General features: G+C 42.9%; 2 protein-coding genes across 2 annotated transcripts in view; both read left to right on the top strand.

The window, feature by feature from the left end:
- IQCK (IQ motif containing K) overlaps window positions 1-17,826 on the top strand; it is a gene marked incomplete at its 5' end in the record, with an annotated part of 124,315 nt that overhangs the window by 86,254 nt on the left and 20,235 nt on the right. The window contains one exon of the mRNA XM_082857769.1: window positions 5,748-5,859. Within this exon, the coding sequence (XP_082713895.1) occupies window positions 5,748-5,859 (112 nt within the window). The remainder of the gene's footprint in view (window positions 1-5,747; window positions 5,860-17,826) is intronic.
- Window positions 7,071-7,985, top strand: LOC309972736 (peroxiredoxin-1). Its single transcript, XM_082856562.1, has one exon. The coding sequence runs from the start codon at window positions 7,115-7,117 to the stop codon at window positions 7,712-7,714; it is 600 nt and encodes a 199-aa protein (XP_082712688.1). The 5' UTR covers window positions 7,071-7,114; the 3' UTR covers window positions 7,715-7,985.

Genomic DNA, 17,826 nt, shown 5'->3' with positions numbered 1-17,826 from the left:
TATTTATAATTGTTATATCTTCTTCTTGGATTGATCCCTTGATCGTTATGTAGTGTGCTTCCTTGTCTCTTGTAACATTCTTTAAAGTCTATTTTATCTGATATGAGTATTGCTACTCCAGCTTTCTTTTGATTTCCATTTGCATGGAATATCTTTTTCCATCCCCTCACTTTCAGTCTGTATGTGTCCCTAGGTCTGAAGTGGGTCTCTTGTAGACAGTATATATATGGGTCTTGTTTTTGTATCCATTCAGCCAGTCTATGTCTTTTGGTTGGAGCATTTAATCCATTTACATTTAAGGTAATTATCGATATGTATGTTCCTATTACCATTTTCTTAATTGTTTTGGGTTTGTTTTTGTAGGTCTTTTTCTTCTCTTGTTTCCTGCCTAGAAACATTCCTTTAGTATTTGTTGTAAAGCTGGTTTGGTGGTGCTGAATTCTCTTAACTTTTGCTTGTCTGTAAAGGTTCTAATTTCTCCATTGAATCTGAATGAAATCCTCGTTGGGTAGAGCAATCTTGGTTGTAGGTTTTTCCCTTTCATCACTTTAAATATGCCTGCCACTCCCTTCTGGCTTGCAGAGTTTCTGCTGAAAGATCAGCTGTTAACCTTATGGGTTATTTATGGATATGTTATTTGTTACTTTTGCCTTGCAGCTTTTAACATGTTTTCTTTGTATTTAATTTGATAGTTTGATTAATATGTGTCTTCGCATGTTTCTCCTTGGATTTATCCTGTATGGGACTCTCTGCGCTTCCTGGACTTGATTGACTATTTCCTTTTCCATATTAGGGAAGTTTTCAACTATAGTCCCTTCAAATATTTTCTCAGTCCCTTTCTTTTTCTCTTCTTCTTCTGGGACCCCTATAATTCGAATGTTGGTGCGTTTAATGTTGTCCCCGAGGTCTCTAAGACTGTCCTCAGTTCTTTTCATTCTTTTCTCTTTATTCTACTGTGTGGCAGTTATTTCCACTATTTTGTCTTCCAGGTCACTTATCCGTTCTTCTGCCTCAGTTATTCTGCTATTGTTCCCTTCTAGAGAATTTTTAATTTCATTTATTGTGTTTTTCATCATTGTTTGTTTGCTCTTTAGTTCTTCTAGGTCCTTGTTAAACCTTTCTTGTATTTGTCCATTCTATTTCCAAGATTTTGGGTTACCTTTACTACCATTACTCTGAATTCTTTTTCAGGTAGACTATTTCCTCTTCATTTGTTTGGTCTGGTGGGTTTTTACCTTGCTCCTTCATCTGCTGTGTGTGTCTCTGTTTTCTCATTTTGTTTAACTTGCTGTGTTTGGGGTCTCTTTTTCACAGGCTGCAGGTTCGTAGTTCCCATTGCTTTTGGTGTCTGCCCTCAGTGGGTAAGGTTGGTTCAGTGGCTTGTGTAGGCTTCCTTGTGGAGGGGACTGGTGCCTGTGTTCTGGTGGATGAGTCTGGATCTTGTCTTTCTGGTGGGCAGGACCGCATCTGGTAGTGTGTTTTGGGGTGTCTGTGAACTTAGTATGATTTTAGGCAGCCTCTCTGCTAATGGGTGGTGGTGTGTTTCTGTCTTGCTAGTTGTTTGGGCATCCAGCACTGGAGCTTGCTGGCCGTTGGGTGGAGCTGGGTCTTAGCATTGAGATAGAGATCTCTGGGAAGCTCTTGCCGATTGATATTACATGGGGCCAGGAGGTGTCTGGTGGTCCAATGTCCTGAATTCAGCTCTCCCACCTTACAGGCTCAGGCCTGACACCAGGCTGGAGAACCAAGACCCTGTCATCCAGAGAGCTCAGAAGAAAAGGGAGAAAAAAAAAGAAAGAAAGAAAAAAGATAAATAAATTAAAAGAAATTATTAAAACACAAAAATAATTTTAAAAAAGAGGAGAGCAACCAAACCAATAAACAAATCCACCAGTGATAACAAGTGCTAAAAACTAAACTAAGATAAACCTAAAAATCAGAAACAAATCAGTCACAGACAGCAAACCCAAGTCTACAGTTTCTCCCAAAGTCCACCGCCTCAATTTTGGGACGATTCGTTGTCTATTCAGGTATTCCACAGATGCAGGGTACATCAAGTTGATTGTTGGGATTTAATCTGCTCCCGAGGCTGCATGGAGAGATTTCCCTTTCTCGTCTTTGTTTGCACAGCTCCTGGGGTTCAGCTTTGGTTTTGGCCCCGTGTCTGTGTGTAGGTCGCCCTCAGGCATCTGTTCCCTGCCCGGACAAGACGGGGTTAAAGCAGCAGCTGATTAGGGCACTCTTGCTCTCTCAGGCCAGGGAGAGGGAGGGGTAGGGTAGTAATAATTGGAATGCGGGTTGAGCCTGTGGTGGCAGAGGCTAGCATTACGTTGCAACAGCCTGAGGCACGCCGTGTGTTCTCCCAGGGAAGTTGTCCCTGGATCACGGGACCCTGGCAGTGGCGGGCTGCACAGGCTCCCACGTGGTGGCAGGGGGGAGGTGTGGATAGTGACCTGTGCTTGCACACGGGCTTCTTGGTGGCAGCAGCAGCAGCGTTAGCATTTCATGCCCATCTCTGGGGTCTGAGCTGATCAGCAGCAGCGTTAGCATTTCATGCCCATCTCTGGGGTCTGAGCTGATAGACGCGGCTTGCGCCCGTCTCTGGAGCTCGCTTAGGCAGTGCTCTGCCTTCTGTGGGCAGATGGGGAAGGAATCCCCTCTCATCACGCACCCTGAAACAATGGTCTCTTGCCTCTTAGCCAGGTCCAGACTTTTTCCTGGACTCCCTCCCGGCTAGCTGTGGTGCACTAGCCCCCTTCAGGCTGTGTTCACCAACCCCAGTCCTTTCCCTGGGATCCGACTGAAGCCCTAGCCTCAGCTCCCAGCCCCCGCCCATCCCCTCCGGGGAGCAGACAAGCCTCTCAGGCTGGTGAGTGCAGGTCGGCACCGATCCTCTGTGCGGGAATCCCTCTGCTTTGCCCTCTGCACGCCTGTTGCTGTGCTCTCCTCCGTGGCTCCGATGCTTTCCCCCAACCCCCTGTCTCCACCAGTGAAGGGGCTTCCTAGTGTGTGGAAACTTTTCCTCCTTCACAGCTCCCTCCCAGAGGTGCAGGTCTCGTCTCTATTCTTTTGTCTCTGTTTTTTCTTTTTTCTTTTGCCCTACCCAGGTATGTGGGGATTTTCTTGCCTTTTGGGAAGTCTGAGGTCTTCTGCCAGCGTTCAGTTGGTGTTCTGTAGGAGTTGTTCCACATGTAGATGTATTTTTGATGTATTTGTGGGGAGGAAGGTGATCTCCACGGCTTACTCCTCCGCCATCTTGAAGGTCCCCTCCTACCAGACTCTTAAGTCCCTCAAGGGAAATTGGAACAGTCTGCCTACATTTGAATCCACCATTTCCTAGCTCCAAGACTCGGCAAGCCACTTAAACTCGGTTTCCTTATCGTAAAATGGAGATAATCATTTCTGCCTGGTTTTGATAGTTAAAATTTGTAAAACATTTAAACAATGCCCGGAACATAAGTGTTCAATAAATATGTTATATTAGTAATTTAAAAATAATAACAATAATCATTATTACAATTACCATTAATTATCTCTTTATTCTCAATGTCTAGCACAAAGCGCAGTATGCAGTAGGCACTCAGTCAATCAAATGGAACTGTGGTTAGTGCATTACCTGTGATTAATCCAGAACTCTGCTGTCCAGTACAATAGCCACCAGCTCTGTGTGGCTTCTGAGCACTTAAAATGTGTTTAGTCCAGATTAAGATGCTCTGTAAGTATAAAATACATACCAGAGGTTGAAGCCTTGGTATCGAAAACAGAAAGTAAAATATCTCATAAATTATATTTTATATTGATTACATGTTGAAATTATATTATTTTGTATCTTTTAGGTTAAGTAAGATATACTTTTAAAAATAATGCTGCCACTTTATTTTCACTTTTTTTTTTTTTTTTTTTGCGGTACGCGGGCCTCTCAGTGTTGTGGCCTCTCCCGTTGCGGAGCACAGGCTCCGGACGCGCAGGCCCAGCGGCCATGGCTCAGGGACCCAGCCAGTCCACGGCATGTGGGATCTTCCCGGACCGGGGCACGAACCCGTGTCCCCTGCATCGGCAGGCGGACTCCCAACCACTGCGCCACCAGGGAAGCCCCTATTTTCACTTTTTAAAACAAGATTGCGATAGAACTACCATATAATCCAACAATTCCACTTCTGGGTATTTACGCTAAGAAAACAAAAACATTAATTCAGAAAGATATGGGAGGGACTTCCCTGGTGGTAGAGTGGTTAAGAATCCACCTTCCAATGCAGGGGATGCGGTTTCGATCCCTGGTCGGGAAGCTAAGAGCCCACGTACTGTGGGGCAACTAAGCCCGCACACCACAACTACAGAGCCCATGCGCCCTGGAGCCTGCGCACCACAGCTAGAGAGCCCGCGCACCGCAATGAAAGATCCCACGGGCCGCAACTAAGCCCTGACACAGCCAAAAATAAAATAAATAAATATTTTAAAAAAAAAAGATATGGGAATTCCCTGGAAGTCCAGTGGTTAGGGCTCCACGCTTTCACTGCCAAGGGCTGGGGGTTCCATCCCTGGTTGGGGAACTATGTTCACTGCAGCATTATTTACAATGGTCAAGATATGGAAGCAGCTGAAGTGTCCATTAATAGATTAATGAATAAAGATGTGGAATATATATGTCTTCTGTCTCTGTGTCACATTTTGGTAATTCTTGCAATATTTCAAACTTTTTCATTATTATTTGTTACGGTGATCTGTGATCAGTGATCTTTTGACATTATTATTGTAATTGTTTTTTTGTTTTGTATTTTTTAATTAAGGGATGTACATTGGTTTTTTTAGACATAATGTTGTTGCACACTTAATAGACTACAATATAGTGTAAACATAGCTTTTATATGCACTGGGAAACCAAAAAATTTGTGCCACTCACTTTATTTCAATATTTCCTTTATTGCAGTGGTTTAGAACTGAACCTGAAATATCTCCAAGATATGCCAATATTACTCAGCCATAAAAAAAGAATGAAATCTTGCCATTTGTGACAACATGGAAGGATCTAGAGGGTATTAGGCTAAGTGAAATAAGTCAGACAAAAAAGACAAATACGGTATGATTTCACTTATATGTGGAATCTAAAAAAACAAATGAACAAACAAAACAGAAACAGACTCACAGATACAGAGAACAAACTGGCATTTGCAGAGGGGAGGTGAGGGGGGGATGGGCAAAATATGTGATGGGGATTAAGAAGTACAAACTTCCGGTTATAAAATAAATTAGTCCCGGGGATGTACTATACAGCATAAAGAGTATAGTCAATAATACTGTAATAATTTTGTATGGCGACAGATGGTTTCTAGGCGTATTACGGTGATCATTTCATAATGTATTTAAATGTCAAATCACTATGTTGTACACCTGAAACTAACATAATATTGCATGTCAATTATACTTCAATAAATGAATATTTAAAAAAATAATAAGATGAGACTGCAAGGAAATTTAAAATTTCACATGTGATTTCATTATATTTCTATTGGACAGCACAGATCTAGAAAGCTCTCAGCCTACCATTAGTGTAGCAAACCTTCATCCAACCTCATTTACTTTCAAATATTATATAAGCTTTAGGAGTATAGATAATTCGTTTAGAACAATGATTCCTTTAGAATCAAAAGTACATCCAGGTGGTTTGTAAAGGATTTTCCTTGCAGGGTTACAAGCTAATGTGTAAAAGTATGTAGAAAGAGAACTAAAGCTTTGGGGGAATTTTCCAGGTTCGCTGTGATCCTGAGATTCAAGAATTGCGTCAGTGGCAGAAGAAACTGCGTGAGGACAAGCACATCCGCCAGCGAGTCGAAATTTTCTGGGCCAAGCAAGAGCAGAAAGGTGAGTTGTTTGATTCACAGCCCTTGGTTTATTCAGAAAAAGCCTGAGTCTTACCCCAGGCTCAAGAAGGAAGCCCTCTGAGGTTTTATAAGGTCCCTATATCTGCGCGGGACTCCATTGCGGGTAGGGGAGGTGGCAGCATGTTAAGATTCAGCTTTGGAATGACAATATAATTGACATGGCCATTCCCCTCACTCAGGGACACATTCAGTGTCATCCCATGTCTGCAGGTCTCTTTTTTTAGCTGCAAGACAACAGGAATAACTCATCATTTTGGAGTCACAGTGCCCATCAATGTGATGGGTAGTTTTTCTTCTAAGCTGTTGATTGTGTGTCTGAACTCAAGCGGTGTTTTATGCCATCCTCTCCCCTTTTCTGAGAAATTAAACACACACACACATTGAAGTATTAAGAATAAGAGAACAAGCACCCATCACCTGTCATGTGCAAGTGTCACAATTTTGTCCTGTTTGCTTCCCTTCTTAATTTTTAAACTTTAAGTTACTACATATTCGTGGTAGGAAAATTAGACAAACAAAAAACAAAAGGGGGGTGAAAATCAGAAATCTCACCACTGTTAAAATTTTGGTGCACATCCTGCTATACTTTTTCAGTACAAAAAGATGCAAAAAAATATATATTCATATATTATTAAAAATGGGTTTTTACATTCTGTTACAAGTACATCTGTATATTCTGTTATATCATCTACCCTGTCACTAAACATACTCAGAACATCATTCGGTCAGCACTAGAGAGTGGCATCATGACTTTTTTTTTTTTGGCTGCATTGGGTCTTCGTTGCTGTGCGCGGGCTTTCTCTGATTGTGGCGAGCGGGGGCTGCTCTTCATTGCGGTGCATGGGCTCTAGACGCGCGGGCTTCAGTAATTGTGGCACATGGGCGTAGTAGTTGTGGCTTGCAGGCTCTAGAGCACAGGCTCAGTAGTTGTGGTTCACGGACTTAGTTGCTCTGCGGCATGTGGGATCTTCCCGGACCGGGGCTCGAACCTGCGTCCCCTGCATTGGCAGGTGGGTTCTTAACCACTGCGCCACCAGGGAAGCCCCATCATGACATATAATGGCTGTGTGGTATGAATTTAGCATCACTTATTTAACCAACAACATGGAATGAGATTCATGGTATATTAACAAGTGGAAAAAAGTTGCAGAACCATAAATTTTCATTCATATTAAAAATATAGGCGTGTGTGCTTCCTGACTTCTTTGTGGCTTGTGAGGAGTGCTGATCGCAGTATGTCTTCAGGAAATGCCAAAATTGGGCACCATGCCCCCCAGTTCAAAGCAACTGCTGTAATGCCCGATGGTCAGTTCAAAGATATCAGCCTATCTGACTACAAAGGAAAATACGTTGTGTTCTTCTTTTACCCTCTTGACTTCACCTTTGTGTGCCCCACGGAGATCATTGCTTTCAGTGATAAGGCAGAAGAATTTAAGAAACTCAACTGCCAAGTGATTGGTGCTTCTGTGGATTCTCACTTTTGTCACCTGGCATGGATCAACACACCCAAGAAGCAAGGAGGACTGGGACCCATGAACATTCCCTTGATATCAGACCCCAAGCACACCATTGCTCAGGACTATGGGGTCTTAAAGGCTGATGAAGGCATCTCATTCAGGGGCCTTTTTATTATTGATGATAAAGGTATCCTTCGACAGATCACCATAAATGACCTTCCTGTTGGCCGTTCTGTGGATGAGACACTGAGACTGGTTCAGGCCTTCCAGTTTACTGACAAACATGGGGAAGTGTGCCCAGCTGGCTGGAAGCCTGGCAGTGATACCATCAAGCCTGATGTCCAGAAGAGCAAAGAATATTTCTCTAAGCAGAAGTGAGCACTGGGCCATTTTAGGGCCAGGCTGCAGTAGGTGGCCATGAGAACAAAACCTCTTTTGTACTATTGTCATGCTTAAAACACAAGACCTTGCACTCAGCCCAGATGTGGTGTGGGACAGGACAGGCCTTTCCTGCAGGGGCTGGGGAGGCCAGCCTTTCTTCCTCTGGGGGGAATGGCCTGAGCTGTATTATGGGGCAGGCAAACTGATATGTATAGTAGTAGGTTATCGCTTTTGGTCTTTTGTAGTTTTATTAAACTTGAGCTGAGAAAAAAAAAAAAATATATATATATATACAGGGAAACAGAGAGATGTCTAAACAGCCTGGAAGAATACTTTAATGGTAGTTTCCTTTAGGAATTAGGACTAGGGGGAATCTTGCACTGTTGGGATCTTTTAAATAAGTGCAGTACTTTACAATTATGAAAACCAATGGAGAAAAAATGATCATAGCTACCTCGGCAGCCTACAGGCCATCACACTCCCACCATCCGTGCTCTGACCTCCCCACCCTCCCCGTCCCTGTCCGCCTTCACTAGGCTGCAGCTCCTCCAGTCTCTCTTGTTCTGCCATATGCCAACGCCTTCCTCACCTCTGGGACTCTGCACTTTCTATTCCTTTCCTGCCAAATCATCCTTTCCCAGCTCCTGTATGGCCATTTCTTCTCACCCTCCGGGCCTGGGGACATTACCGCCTCAGAGGGGCCTTCCCAAGTTGCCCTGCCTAAAGGGAAAAGGAAAAATACTGAGCAATCTCAGCGTGGTGGAGTCTAAACAAAAGTTTTCTTTTTTGCCCAGAAACTGTCTTCAACCCTGTTCTCTCGAATCTCTTTCCAGTTCCTGCTTGGCATATTGGTTAGATTTCATGTCTTTTAAGTATGTTCTGATTTCATAAAGTCCAGTCTACTTAAAAATCTCAATCTCAGATCCAATTTAATGCTTACTCACCCGCCTCTGCTCTGCCTCAGTGGGGTTGGGAGTGGGGGAAAGAATTGTCCGCTCTCTCACACGCCCACCCGTTCCTCTTCAAAGCCACTTGCTCCTTCGGTGGGTTTGGGTGGGAGGCAGGCAGATCCAAGGGGCATCTTCTCTGCACTCCCTGTTGTGACCCTCTCTCGGCTGCTGCCGCTTCTCTGGCTGAGACTGCGTGGCCACCCATGTCTTGTGGGCAGGCATCCCCTTGCTGGCTCACTGACTCCTGTGTTTCATATGAGCTCTTCCTCAGGGGAGACAACACGTGGCAGAACCCCCTGTACGGATCTGGCTCTGCCTCTCCCTTTTCTACCACCACCCGGACCCCACCTCTGCCAGTCCACTCCCAGCCTTTTGCTCCTGGGGTCTCCTTACCCAGTGGCCAGCCCTCTCGGGTGGGGCAATGGAAAGATAGTTCAGGTTACCTCCCAGCGTCCACCTGACGCAGAAGAAACCAGCGGTGGACACGCAGACTTCTCCACTGCCCCACCCCAGCGTGTCTCCCCAGTCCACACTGAATCTGCTCTAACAGGCACAGTAGAATGAAGTGTAATGTCAATCTGCCCTTAAAGGAGATGCCCAACCAGATAATGAAGCACCCCCATTCTTTTTGAGTTGTTCTCTTGGCTCTTCCCTCCCTTGTCTTAGGGCTTGGGTGGTGGAAGCACCCACTCTTGTCTAAGAGAAGAGAGAAAAGCAAGCACTCTCCTTTAGGACAGATTCTCAATCTTTTTGGACTGTGAACCAGTAAGAAATAGTTTTATGTCACAATTTAGTACATATGAATGTACAGATGGTTTCATATATACCTAGCTAAAACAAAAGTTTTATTAAAAAATTACCTTATATGTAATACCCTTTGGTATTTTCTAGTCTTTTGAGTTTTTAATTTTGTTAATGCTGGACATGACTCAGTAAATTTATTTCATGGCCCACTAATGTGTCTTGGCCCATGGTTTGAAGCACACTGCATTGATTCACTACTCCACAGCTCCTACAGTTTCTTCTCCCCCTTTCCTACCCGTGGTCATCGGCTTAAGTAATGGTTAGGCCCCTTCTTCATAAACAGTTGTTCTCAATATTGGCTGCATATTTGAATCACCTCAGGAGCTTTCTAAAAGTACTAATGCTATTGACTGAAAACCCTAGAAGCAATGAGCATTCCTAGTGCCCAGATCTTGGTTTCTAAGTACCCCTCATTCTAAATGGAATTAGGTTGGGTTTTTGTTTTGTTTTGTTTTGTTTTGTTTGAGAAATGGTCCATTCCAGGGCTAGGGCAAGGAAAGTAGAAGAGCTTAGAATGTCTTTTGCCAGAAAATAAAGAAGGCTCAAAAAATTGATGGGAACATGGGAAAAGAATACAGGCTCCAGCTTGAAGGGAATCTCACTGGGCAAATCTGGGACAATTTAAGCATCAAAATTAACATCAGAATTTAAGCATGAAAATCAACAGTGACTGTAATGAACTCATTGACTAAAAAAAAAAAAAATCCAAATGTCCATATGGATACCAAATAAAGAAACAAATAAACAAATAAATGTGAGAGAAGAGGAAGCTTTTCTCCCACATTAGAATGCCAACTAATACATTTAGCAGTATAATGAAATTTAAGTCACCATTTTATAACCATGTTAGTGAATTAATTGGCTCAGGCAACAATCATCAATAGATGCTAAACCACTGAGTGAACGTTTGATGAGGAACATGATATTCATAGTCTGAAAATATCTCTTCACAAGGCAGAGTCTTTAACACAGAGGGGAAAATAGTAACTTTGCATGAGAGAAGCCTGGCAGAGCCGCCTTAACCAAGTGTTGGAGATTAATGTCACCAATAACGGGACAAACTGACATCACATGCCTTCTGGTATGATGTACTGAGGAAGACACACATCACAGACGCTTATGCACAACTCCTGTAAAAAATGCACAACTTGAATCTAATCATGAGGAAACATCAGATCTACCCAAATTGAGGAAACACTCCAAAATAACTGATTTGGACTCTTCAAAAATGCCAGTGTCAAGGAAGCCAAAAAGATTAAAGGAGACCAAAGAGATGTGACAGCTGAATGCTGTGCATGACCTTAGATTGAATCTCGGATGGGGAAAAATGCTATAAAAGACATTATTGAGACAGTTAACAAACTTTGAGTATGGGCTTTATATTAGACAGTGGTATGTAGCACTATTAAGTTTCCTGATTTTGATCAATGTTCTTGGGCTATATCAGAAACCTCTTCATTCTTAAGATGCATGATGAAGGTTTTAGGGATCAAGGGATATGATATGCAGCTTAATCCCCAATGATTCAGAAAAATATAATTTATAAAACACATGCACACTATATATATATACACACAGAGAGAAAATGATCAAGTATAAACAATGGCGAATCTGAGAGTTCTTTGGATGACTATTGCAACTTGTCTGTAAATTCAAAATTACAAGATAAAAAAATACCAGTGCCTCATCTCCAGAAATTCCAACTTGATGGGGATGGGCCCTGGGCGTCCATGTTACTGTTAAGTTTCCCCAGTTCTAATGGTCAGCCAGAGTTGCGACCCTAAGGAGGTGCTAGATCCCCAGTGGTTTGTGTTCTCTTTAAAATGTAGAGTCCTCTAGGCCCGAGTGTCCTACTGATGCATGATTGTACTCCCGTTATTTGCTGACTTTGCAGTTACATGCCTTCCTCACTAAAGTGTAAGCTCCATGCGGACGAAGGCCTCGTCCTCATGCAGTGCTGGCACAAAGTGAGCACCAAATAAATTTTGGTTGAATGAATAAACGAGGGAATGAATGAATGGATGGAGTTCTGAGGCTTGTATGAGTCCACATACAGACAGCCTGGTACAGAGCAGGAGCTCATCAAATTGGCGGTCTTGGTGTCCCTTGTTAAGAAGCAATTTGAGCTGTAACTGTTTGGCAGGCTTGTCTGTGTACAGCTGCCGGTTCATTTCACTTAAAATTGGAAGACAATCAGGGCTGTAATCAGTTTAAAGGTCAGGAAAAGTGCAGCATGCCTATTTATTTCTGTTGTTACTTATTTTTTTGAGTTGATTTGCCGTTGGTTCGCTGATTGGTTTGGCTTGCTGTGTAGAAGGGAGCGCAGGCTGGATTTAACTCTGTGATCCAGCTAGCAGTGGAGGGCAAAGTGAAAGAGGTCCCACCTCGGCCACCTCGGCCTCCTGCTGCCCATGCCCCTTGCTGCCTTTCCACCTTCTGAGGGTTCCAGAAGGAACAGTGCTTTCAAAAAAAGATGAGGTTTTCAGTAAATGCCCCAATGTGAACTCAGGGGTAAATTTCCCATTTATGATGAGACTGTGAAATGGTCTTCAGGAAAAACGTCAGTTCTAAACACCATCCCCAGATCTGTGGTCAGTTTGGAAAGAAGTCAATACAGCACAGCTGGTAAAGGACTGGGCTTTGGAGTTGGCCAGAGTTGCCCTTGGAGTCCTTTTACTTTTATCTGTGTGACCGTGATCTAGTTAACTTCATTGAGCCTCAGTATTCCCATGTGCAAAATGGGAATAATAATAGTCCTGTCTCATACAGTTGTTAAAGGATTGCAAGAGACGATCTTTGGAATAAGTCCTGGCACATAGTTCCCATACATGTTGGTTATTGTCGTTATTAAAATATCTCTGTGCTTCAAACAATTTTGTATTGATTTCCTCCACTAGACTCTTAAGTTCCATGGGGTTCCATGTGGGGACTGTGTGTCTTATTCATCTTGATGTCCCCACACCTAGCACAGAGCCTGGTATAGAGCAGGCAGTCTGTACATATTTGGTGGATGCAGCTCTGGGTTTCATTTTGTAGATGAATAAGTTAGGCCCTGGAAGGTCGAGGGCTTGCCAAGGTCACACAGCCGAGGAGGGCCTAGGGCTGGGGCACAGGCATGCCCTTTCTCTGTCCCGTGTTCTGACACATATGGGAGGAGAGTTGCAGAGAGACAAGACACTCTTTTGGATTCTACCATCAGACCCAAACCTCTCAGGAATCCTCCTGAACATGACATACGGCTTGTCCAATTTCTTATGACCTATGGTTTCGTGCTGTTGGTGTTTGCATTGGCTGAAGCCCTCGGGTAAGGGCTGAATTGCCAGGAGCAGGGTACAACGTGCTGCCCATCAAGTGAAGTAGAACTTTTTGTCCCCTTCAGGGGTCACCAAGCTGAATCATTTTGTTAAGTTCATGTATGGAGTTACTTCCTGTTTTAAACCTTATGAATCTGGGTAGTGTAGCAGTTTCAAAAATCAATCCCCCCCAGCCAAGGTGACACTGTAATTAGACCCCAAAGAGCTCTGATGAAGCAATTTGAAAATTAATAGTAAACACATGTAGTTCTCCTTTAGATTTGCGATAAAGAAAAAAAGTGGAGTGATTGCAAATAAAAATGGGTTTCACCTTCATGTAAGAAAACTGCAAACTCATCCATGTACAAATCCAGCAAACAAACATAATATAATTGTTTAGTCAATGCCATTTTATCCATATCGTGCTCTGGTATTTATAGTATGAATGAATTTTGCCAAGTTCATTCCTTGGAGCAACCTTGGTGCAGACAGGAGGTCTGAGGGAGAGAAGCATCAGCTGTCAGGGTAGAACCATGGTCATTTATAGCCTGTCTCATGTTACACTGAGCCAGAGGCCGTCCTGAACAGGATTTTCCTCTAGGACAGAAACAGTGTGAAGTTATCCTGAAGTCTCTATCCATTGGGACAGTTGCAGGAATTATTTTTAAAAACATGTGTGACAAGAATTACAGCTAATATAATCCAAAAGAAGATGCCAGAGTCATTTTTGAGATGTGGTCAAAAATCCCTTCTTGATTAATAGCATATTTTTAGCTTCATATAATTGGTAATTGTTTTCAAATGTGCTTTGTAACTGAATATTCATATTTTATTTGGAAATCTAGTGTAAGGAGAAAGAAAACATAGAAACTGTTCCCATAACATCAGATTACATTTATTATATATACTACATCAGATTACATATATATATATACACAACATCAGATTGCAATTTTTAAATGTGTGTGTATATTATATATTTGTGTAAATACTCTTTTTTTTAAAAAATATATTTATTTATTTTTGGCTGCATTGGGTCTTTGTTGCTGTGCGTGGGCTTTCTCTAGTTGCGGGGAGTGGGGGCTACTCTTCATTGCGGTGCGCGGGCTTCTCATTGCGGTGGCATCTCTCGTTGTGGAGCACGGGCTCTAGGCGCGTGGGCTTCAGTTGTTGTGGCAGGTGGGCTTAGTAGTTGTGGCTCGCGGGCTCTAGAGCTCGGGCTCAGTAGTTGTGGCGCACGGGCTTAGTTGCTCCGCGGCATGTGGGATCTTCCCGGGCCAGGGCTCAAACCCATGTCCCCTGCATTGGCAGGAGGATTCTTAACCGCTGAGCCACCAGGGAAGTCCCTGTAAATACTCTTTGAATGACGTTATCACTTCTTGATATTTTAAAGAAAAGGGTGGGGGAGGCTGACCTGTCAAAGGAGATAGATTGTTTACTTTTGTTTGCTCACCTGTTTGTTCCCTACCTCAGTCCAAGAGTAGTTTGTAGTTGCTTACAGAAACACATATAATATAACATTTTTAGGTAAATGTGGTAATTGGATTAAGGAAAAATTAAGAGTAGAGAAAATAGAAAGCCATTGAATGCAGTAAGCAAAATACTTACTCCAAGACCTATACTTGCTAGAGATTTCTTAGGGACAAAGTAAAGAGGGAAATAAGGCCTGTTGCATAATTCATAGTGTCCATAAGGAAAAAGACAGTCCGGCTGTTCAGGAAATACTGGGCCCTTCCCTAATACATTATGCAATGTGAATAATAACCTCAGAAATGTTCCTACAATAAATAGAAATGTGGCTCTGAGCTTCCTAGAAGCCATAGCAATGAAGGAAATAGGATCATTACATTGTTTGTTGCCTTCAAATTTCAAAAAGTTTCTTGGAAGCACTAATTACTGGAGCTGATTTTTCTCTCGTAAAGAAGATACTGTAATTTAGTGAACATCAATCTTCCTTTCCCTTAATGAGTTTCTTAGAAGGGCATTTGCTTCTGGAGGGAAAAGATAAAAGCCTGGGGTAGAGGTGGGATAGAAACCAGAGAAATTTCTTTCCTTGATTTTAAATCTAGTATTTTAAGTTTAGATTGTAATGACAAATCTTAACTATTAGGATTGGGTTTTAAGGATATTCTTAAAATAAGCACCTTATCTTGGCCATACCACCTGCTTGTGACCTTAGGATGCTGCTGGAACTTAGCTCTTAGAGCAGAGAAGCCTGTCCGGAGCTCAGGAGTAGCCGTGAGTTAGCGAGCATGTACCGCGTGCCAGGCCCTGTGTTTCCATGTAGCCTTCATACCTGCTCTCCCAGAGAGAAGATATTCTCTCCATTGTACAGATGAGGAAACTGGAGCTGGGAGGTTACTTGACTCACACAGGTCACACAGCCAGGAAGGCCAGAGACCAGGGATTTGAACCCAGGTCTGCCTGATGCCAGGGAACCTCTGGTCATCTCCTGCCATGGTGTCCAGTTACCTTAAGCTGTGGGTCCAGTAAGGCTCGTTGACCCCCTGCAAAGCTTCCCATCCGGGTACCAGGACCCCCAGGCTGGACAGTGGGCAGCGTCTGGCCATGCCTCCTGCCCTGCACACTAGCCGAAATGACCACAGGCCACTGGAATAAGGGAGGTCTGAGGGTAGGAGAGTCTGGGTCCTCAATCCGAAGGCTGCAGGATCTATAACCATGTTTCTGGGAGACATTTCCATCAGAGCAGGAAGCCAGGGGTGAGTGGATAAGGATGAGGACGTTTTTCCCTCCCTTCTTCCAAACTCCCTGCCCATCTACAGATGAGGAGCAGTGAAGGGCTTGGCCCCAAAAGAGGGCACCCAGGTGCAGAGAACACTGTAGCCGATGGCTCAGGAGGTGGGTTCGGGCATTAAGTGTGACCCTTTGTGACTAACAAACATAATCTATCATATAAGGGCAAATTTTCAGTAACATTTTCCAGAGACAACCACTGTTTAGTATGTCAGCTCATAGAGTTTCTTCATCTGCCTATTAATACATAAGTATATATACACACACATATATTTATAAACATGAACCATATTATATATAGTATACTGTAACTTGCTTTTCTTTTCACTTGGCAATATATCATTGACATCTCTTCATGCCACATATACAGAGATCTATCTCATTATTTTTTGTGGTTCCATAAAAATGATAGATCTGTATCATACTTTTTAAAAACAAATCCCAATGAATGGATATTTGGCTTGTATTACGAATAATGCATCCACAGACATTCTGTAGGTATATTCTTGCTTACTTATAGAAAGTATTCCTATAGGATAAATTCCTAGAAGTGGAATTGCTGGGTCAAAGGATATAAATATATTAAGTTTAGAAAGTGATCACCATACTGTCATCCAAAAACATTGCACCAGTTTATACTTAATGCCACCAAGTCACTTTGGAACTTTTGATGGGTGATGTAATCTTTGTGCTTCATTTTCCCTACTTTTAAAATGAGAATGATTATGCCTCAGGGATAATTCTAAATGAGGTCATTGCTTTGATATTACCATGCCTCTTTAAGAAGAAATATACTATCTGGAAATCTAAGGTGTCATTTTCATTTTAACTTTTTCTCTCATATCTCCCCAAACTTTACTTCCTTCTCCATTTTAACCTGCAGAAGAAATAAAAATTTGATTAAAAGAAATCTAGTGACTTCATGCCTTGATATTACTTTCATCAGTTCTATTTTTAAGACTCACCAGTGGGTGGGGATGTTAGGATGACATCAACTTTCATACATATCTTTATTTTATTTTATTTATTTATTTAGGCTGAACTGGGTCTTTGTTGCTGTGCGCAGGCTTTCTCTAGTTGCAGCGAGCTGGAGCTACTCTTCGTTGCGGTGTGTGGGCTTCTCATTGCGGTGGCTTCTCCTTGCAGAGCACGGGCTCTAGGCGTGCGGGCTTCAGTAGTTGTGGCATGCAGGCTCAGTAGTTGTGGCTCGCGGGCTCTAGAGCTCAGTCTCAGTAGTTGTGGCGCATGGGCTTAGGTGCTATGCGGCATGTGGGATCTTCCCTGACCGGGGCTCGAACCCGTGTTCCCTGCATTGGCAGGCAGATTCTTAACCACTGCGCCACCTGGGAAGTCCCATACATATCTTTTCATTTAAAAGTTGCAAAAGCGCACAACTAGGCTGTGCCTTCTGTTGAAATGCTCGAAGATCCCCTACTATTCTACCGAAATGAAAAGTAAAATAAAAAACGATTTCCTTTATGAACTGGTCTGCCCCCAAAGTTCAAATCCCCAATTTAAGATTATGTAAATGGATGCTTCCAACCATTAGTTTCATTCCATCATCTGACTGTTTAGCATCCTTCTTTGCCATTATAGAAAGCAGAATGCTTTTGTAGGGTTTAGGTAAATCCACAAATGTCTGGAAGGCTCACGGCACCGGATTGGATTAAGTTTCCCATTTATCAGCTGTATAACCTTGTGGTGGTTGCTTAATCTCTCTGTGACTCAGTTTGCATGGCAATAAAATGGAAACACTCATGTTAGTAACCACCCCATAGGGTTTTTGTAAGGATTAAATGAGTCGGAATAGTGTCTGGCTGAAAAAACAAAGTGATCACTAAATAACTATTATTAGTAATGTAAATCCTCAACATATGGCTAATATACATTGTTATTAAGAATATGGGGGGCTTCCCTGGTGGTGCAGTGGTTAAGAATCTGCCTGCCAATGCAGGGAACACGGGTTCAAGCCCTGGTCCGGAAGCTCCTACATGCTGCGGAGCAATTAAGCCCGTGTGCCACAACTACTGAGTCTGAACTCTAGAGCCCGCGAGCCACAACTACTGAGCCTGCATGCCACAACTACTGAAGCCTGCGCGCCTAGAGCCCGTGCTCTGCAAGGAGAAGCCACCGCAATGAGAAGCCCACACACCGCAACGAAGAGTAGCCCCAGCTCGCTGCAACTAGAGAAAGCCCGCGCACAGCAACAAAGACCCAGTTCAGCCAAAAATAAATAAAATAAATAAATAATAAAATTAAATTAAAAAAAAAAGAATATGGGCTCTGGGATCTGAATGAACCGAGTCCT

Source organism: Leucopleurus acutus (assembly GCF_964270905.1).
Source record: "Leucopleurus acutus genome assembly, chromosome: 16".
In the NCBI taxonomy this organism is placed as follows: domain Eukaryota; kingdom Metazoa; phylum Chordata; class Mammalia; order Artiodactyla; family Delphinidae; genus Leucopleurus; species Leucopleurus acutus.
The sequence above is the reverse complement of the archived record's forward strand: the minus strand, read 5'-3'. Positions and strand labels throughout refer to the sequence as shown.

Bases quoted from the DNA above. Each gene is read 5' to 3' on its own strand.
- LOC309972736 (XM_082856562.1), top strand. From the start codon at position 7,115: ATGTCTTCAGGAAATGCCAAAATTGGGCACCATGCCCCCCAGTTCAAA.